The 6,472-nt window shown below is 41.0% G+C and overlaps 1 protein-coding gene across 2 annotated transcripts in view; it reads right to left on the bottom strand.

Moving 5' to 3' along the window:
- LOC111977414 (WD repeat-containing protein 38) overlaps positions 1-6,472 on the bottom strand; it is a 60,377-nt gene that overhangs the window by 17,504 nt on the left and 36,401 nt on the right. For both annotated transcript variants that reach the window (XM_024006823.2, XM_070448376.1), the window contains exon 2: positions 4,282-4,411. In XM_024006823.2, coding sequence (XP_023862591.1) covers positions 4,282-4,402 — 121 coding nt within the window. In that variant the 5' untranslated portion in view covers positions 4,403-4,411. The remainder of the gene's footprint in view (positions 1-4,281; positions 4,412-6,472) is intronic.

Genomic DNA, 6,472 nt, shown 5'->3' with positions numbered 1-6,472 from the left:
GCAACCCAAATAAATGCTTCACAGAGTTCAAGTAATAGACACATCTCAACATCAACTGTTCGTAGGAAACTGTGTAAATCAGGCGTTGATGGTTGAATTGCTGCAAAGAAACCACTACTGAAGGACACCCAATAAAAAGTGACTTACTTGGGCCAAGAAACACAAAGCAATGGACAATAGACTGGTGGAAATCTGTTCTTTGGTCTGATGAGTCCAAATTTGAGATTTTTGGTTCCAACCACTGTCTTTGTGAGACGCAGAGTAGGTAAACGGATGATCTCTGCATGTGTGGTTACCACCATGAAGCATGGAGGAAGAGGTGTTGATGTGTTTGGGATGCTTTGCTGTGCTTTATTTAGAATTCTAGGCACACTTAACCAGATGGCTATCACAGCATTCTGCAGCGATACACCATCCCATCCGGATTGCGCTTAGTAGTGGGACTATCATTTGTTTTTCAACAGGACAATGATCCAAAACACATCTCCAGGCTGTGTAAGGGGTATTTGACCAAGAAGGAGAGGGATGGAGTACTGCATCAGATTACCTGGCCTCCACAATCACCCGACCTCAACCCAATTGAGATGGTTTGGGATGAGTTGGACTGCAGAGTGAAGGAAAAGCAGCCAACAAGTGCTCAGCATATGTGGGAACTCCTTCAAGACTGTTGGAAAAGCATTCCTCATGAAGCTGGTTGAGAGAATGCCAAGAGTGTGCAAAGCTGTCGTCAAGTCAAAGGGTGGCTACTTTGAATAATCTAAAATCTAAAATATGTGATTCCACATGTGTTATTTCATAGTTTTGATGTCTTCACTATCATTCTACAATGTAGAAAATAGTAAAAATAAAGAAAAACCCTTGAATGAGTAGGTGTGTCCAAACTTTTGACTGTTACTATATGTAAAAAAGCTTGTCCATGTTTAATGCTGCCCCCTCTGCTACCCCGCGTTCCACAGGGTTTAAGGGGTATATCAATCTCTCCAGGGTGGGAGTAATAAGTAGGGTCTCTGGCCACAAGGAGGTGTCCTTTCCCCATAGATGGTTCATTATTTGTATTCATTGCTGATTCCTGCCTGTAGCTCACTTGTCCCTATTAAGTGTTGTTAGGATTTGTGTTTATTGCACTATAACCCAATGCTATATCACATGTGATTGAATATTAGCAACTGTTGGCCTGGGCGCCTGGGTGTCTGTGTGTGTGTGCTGGAAGTAACAGTTAGCCCCAGATAAGTGTGCTGGGAAGCTGTGGTTAGCCTTGAGCGAGAACAGTGTGCTTTGTATGCAGGTGCAAATAGCTCAGACAATGTTGTTGCAGAGCTGTCTGACCTCAGTCTCTGGGGTGAGGGAGCGTAATCTGCACAGCAACAGCGCCGGACACCAARGAGCGCCAAGAGGCTGGGACCAGTCTGAGCGCCGGCGATAGGCTGAGCAAAGTTTAAACCACGCTCAGCCTCTACTGTGATAGGCCAACAGAGGAGTTGGAACTACATCTGTCACAGTATAAGAACAGCTGTTTACTTACATCCTGACAGTTCTCTGTTCTATCATGCGAGGTGATACGGAGAACCCGTATATACGAAAATTGCATTAACCATTTATCGCTTGAGTTTAATAAAAATACTTAAAGTATATTCGGTGACTCTGAATCACATTTTGTCCTGATACCAAATTTGAATTGACGCAAATCCCTAATAGTGTCCAGTGATACAGGTTATGGGCTCTATGGGCGATTAGTTGTTGGTAGCGGAGTCGAGGGAACGAGCAGGGTTGGACACGACCACGCTATTATCCCACACACAGTCTCTGTGGTTCATATGATCCCTGAAATGGGCTGTGCTGTCTGTCAGCCAATGCTTTTCTCATTCCGTGGAATTAGAGTCAATTTATGATTCACCCGCGTGTTATGTTTAGAATGAGGGGTCAGTTTTTTCAGAGCTGTCTCAGGGCTCTACGCTGACAATTTTACAAGAAGCACATTCTGCTCCTATGTATACAAAAAAGTGATAGGCTCACACAAATAAATTTAGGAGCCACTTGAATAAGATATTGGAGGAGTGGTTTTTAATAGATAAAGAAATGTATCGAGAAATGCAGATGCAATAAAACATTTTGGGGAACGTCTCTCGGTGTATTCCACACGCATTCAGATCAGAGCACTAATGTACCCTCAAATATTTCAGTAATATTAGGCTATGAGACAAAAATCGGATAGCAGTACGTCCGCCGTGTTAAGGGTTGTCGGTTCCGATACGTGAGTGTGAGGTCTGTACGAGATTCTCCAACATCTTGCTCTTTGCTAATAGTTAAGCGAGCCTCAAACTAACATTGACAAAAACAACTTAGCGTGTGATACCAAAACGCTATAAATAAGCGCGCAAGAAATCATGAGGACAAAAGTGTCACTCTTTAGACTATTCGGGTTAAATCGCGACCAACTTCTATGCTTAAAATGTATCTTTCAGCCCTCACTCAGCACACAGTGCCAGCTCAGTTGCTGTGTGAAGACTCTCAAATGATGGCGATTTCAACAAAGTTATTTTTGCGATTACTCAGGCAATAATGAGCTCAGATACACGTACCACCGGAAATACTTTATGAAAAATAGCTACGCCAGCATTTAAAATTTCTTGCTACAATAATTCACACTACCTTGTGCATACATTTGTGCTCCATACATTTGATCTTTTTTAGTTTGCACCATCTAACATTCTTATGCCTCATGCAGTAAAATAGCTACACTGTAAGAAAGCTTCTGTGGTCTGTTTCCCCATTCCCAGGCTAGCGTTACTAGGCGCTTAGCTGTCGACCTGGTACTACGACCGGGTCGGAGCTGTTTCCTCTGAATAAACGCAGTTGAGGGTAGAACAAGGCATGATAAAACGATTTTTTTATTCTATGTCTAGTATTGTAATCGTGATTATGCAGGAAACTTCCAGCGCTTCCATGTGCTAGCCAAGTTACGCAACGCATCTTCCCGCCTAAACCAAGTGAGGCTTGTTGTGACAACAGTACCCCCAAGTGGAACTGTCACTGATCGCCGGAGCCTGTGTACCCAGGCTTTAGGTAAACCATGGCACATAAACAGTTTTTTCAACCAAGTTCCACAGTGTTCACGGGTGTCAGTAGTTAATGACTTTTTTTGCCATGTAGTACTGTAGCTAACTACTGGAACTACACACTACTCTTTTTGTAAAAAATAAAGTCTAGACGATCATTTTATTTCTTTTTCGGCATCAGACCTGCCTAATTTTAACTTTTTTGTGTGTTTAATAGGCTAAATTACACATGATCTAAACATAGAGTATGACCCCAAAGTGATCTGTTCTTGCAATTTGTAGTTTATGACATTTCAGATTTACATATGATAATTCTTCACAAAGTAGTTTGGATGTGGTGAACTACTTTTTCTAAGTAACTTTAGTAAGTATACTATATTTTTCTTAAGGGTAGCTTTAGGGTAACTTAACTTCTTCTAGTGTGAAGTAATTGGTAGCTTGGTAAACTATATTTTCAGAGTAGCTTCCCCAAAACTGGTGCATTGTGGAGGAGCAAAGCCGGATGCCAAGACGTCCCGGATGTCATATCCTCACATATCTTTGCTTACAATCATAGCACGAGTAACCTGCGTAACTCGKAAACACGAGTAATTGCTTACACATAACTATAAAAAGTCTGAAGTAAACAAATGTTTTACATCACCATGTGCCTCAAATAATACAGGATGCAGAATTGTCAGAGGCCCTAGGAACTCGTGACAGTTGAATCTTTTACTGGCTCAAAATGCGGAACATCACTGTACCAGAAACATGACAAAGTAGCAGAACTCTCACCGTACTCATTGTTCAACTGAAAGTTCTATCAGCTTCATATCAATCAACGTTTGTAATGATGCATGTATACATCATTGAGAATGTCTAACTTGAGATTGAAGAAACATGATTTAGTACCATGCCCTTGCATCTAAGATGTTTATTACTTAAACGACACCATGGCCTAAAATCTTCTCTCTCTCCTGCCAAGTCAACGTATTAGAAATTACAGGTCTACAYATTGATTGTACCCTTGAGTGCACTTAACTGCCTTGGTCTGAGGGGCTTCTCCCATTTTAGTCATTCTATTTCTATGAGTGTGTGACCCTTTAGKACAAGTGATGTTTGTTCAGGAGAGGGGCCCTCGGAGAGGGCTAACATGTATCACTAACAGCCAGGTCCACCCATTGACTTGAATTTGAATGTCCATTCTAGTAATTCTATTTCTATGGGAGTAAGATGTATTACTCACAGGTAGCCAGCAGGAGACAACGTGACTGGGAGCTCAGAGTGAATCGTAGTGCAGTAACTGGTAGAGAGGACAGAATGCTGCTGCTGTCCCTTAGTGTYTGTAGAAAATTCCCATTGTCCATACTGTAGAGCTGAAAAAGACAGAYGGAGTTAAATTAATTCAGACGTCCCAAGGACGGATCTATAATTTATCATTCTCCTACACGTCAATTGGTCGGCCACATATCAACGGGGTTGTGTTCATTAGGCAGGAAAAGGAAAAATTGAATATCTCTGGAGAGACCTAAAATAGCTGTGCAGCCGACGCTCCTCATCCAACCTGACAGAGCTTGAGATGATTCTCAGAAAAGAATAGAGTAGAAACTCCCCAAATACAAGTGAGCCAACTTTAGCGTATTGTACCCAGAAGACTCCAGGCTGTAATCGCCTGCCAAAGGTACTTCAACAAAGTACTGAGTAAAGGGTCTGAATACTTATGTAAATGTATGTTTCCAGTTTTTTATTTTTAATACATTTGCCAAAAAATACTAAAAACCTGTTTTTGCTTTTCATTATGGGTTTGTGTGTAGATTGAGAGGGGGGAAACTATTGAATCCATTTTAGAATAAGGCTGTATATGTAGCCAAAATGTGGAAAAAGTTTAAAGTGCTCTGAATATTCTGAATGCACTGTACAAATGACAAAATACTCTGTGTGTTTCTGTGTGTGAGTGTCTACATAAAAAATTCACAATATGCACTGACAATTGACAAATATCCCAGAGTGTTGAAGGCCTTCTCCACCTCATCTCTCTGTCCTGTCTCAGGGAGTGTGGAGTGAGGTGATGACGTGCCAGTTCAACAATGAAGGACTCTGTTGGCTGTTTGGTCTGAGTGACGGAGCCATCAAGGTATCGACTGAACACCTTTTCTGGATTATGTTCATTAAGCACACTGTAACAAAACGTTTTTGCACCGGACATAAAACAAATGTTTTTGGCATCAAGTACCTCCCCACAATAAATTTTTCCTTTTCCTGCCTAATGAACACAACCCCGTTGATATGTGGCGACAATTGACGTTTAGGAGGAATGAAATATAGATCGTCCTTATAGATCCGTCTTGGGACGTCTGAATTAATTAACTCCTCTGTCTTTTTCAGCTCTACAGTATGGACAATGGGAATTTTCTACAACACTAAGGGACAGCAGCAGCATTCTGTCCTTCTACCAGTTACTTGCACTACGATTCACTCTGAGCTCTCCAGTCACGTTGTCTCCTGCTGGCTACCTGTGAGTAATACATCTTACTCCATAGAAATAGAATTACTAGAATGACATTTCAAATTCAAGTCAATGGTGTACCTGCTGTGAGTGATACATGTTAGCCCTCTCGAGGGCCCTCTTCTGAACAAACATCACTTGTCCCTAAAGGTCACACACTCATAGAGAGATAGAATGATAAAATGGAGAAGCCCCTCTAGACCCAAGCAATTAAATGCACTCAAGGGTAAATCAATATGTGCATGTAGCCTGTAATTTCTAATAAGTTGACTTGGCAGGAGAAGAGAGAGATTTAGGCCATGGTGTCGTTTAAGTAATAAACATCTTAGATGCAAGGCATGGTACTAAAATCATGTTTCTTCAATCTCAAGTTTGACATTCTCAATGATGTATACATGCATCATTACAATACGTTGATTGATATGAAGCTGATAAACTTTCAGATTGAACAATGAGACGTGAGATTTCTGCTACTTTGTTCATGTTCTGGTACAGTGATGTTCCGCATTTTGAGCCAGTAAAGATTCAACTGTTCACGAGTTCCTAGGGCTCTGACAATTCTGCATCCTGTATTATTGAGGCACATGGTGATGTAAACAAATTTAGTTACTTCAACTTTTATTAGTTATGTGTAAGCAAGTTACTACGTGTTCGAGTTACAGCAGGTTATTCGTGCTATGATTGTAAGCAAAGATATTGAGGATATGACATCACCGGACGTCTGGCATCCGAGCTTTCTCCTCACAATGCCACCACTTTGGGGACGTACTCTGAAAATATAAGATCTTACCAACAGCTAACCAATTAATACAACTAGAAGAGGTTTTAAGTACCCTAAAGCTACCCTTAAGAGAATATAGTAATATATACATAAGTATACTTAGAAAAAGTAGTTACACTACAATCCAACATAACTTAATGTGAAAAAACT

The sequence above is a fragment of the Salvelinus sp. IW2-2015 genome, linkage group LG18 (assembly GCF_002910315.2).
Source record: "Salvelinus sp. IW2-2015 linkage group LG18, ASM291031v2, whole genome shotgun sequence".
Classification (NCBI taxonomy): domain Eukaryota; kingdom Metazoa; phylum Chordata; class Actinopteri; order Salmoniformes; family Salmonidae; genus Salvelinus; species Salvelinus sp. IW2-2015.
Note: the sequence above shows the minus strand (reverse complement) of the source record. Positions and strands in the feature narration are given on the sequence as shown.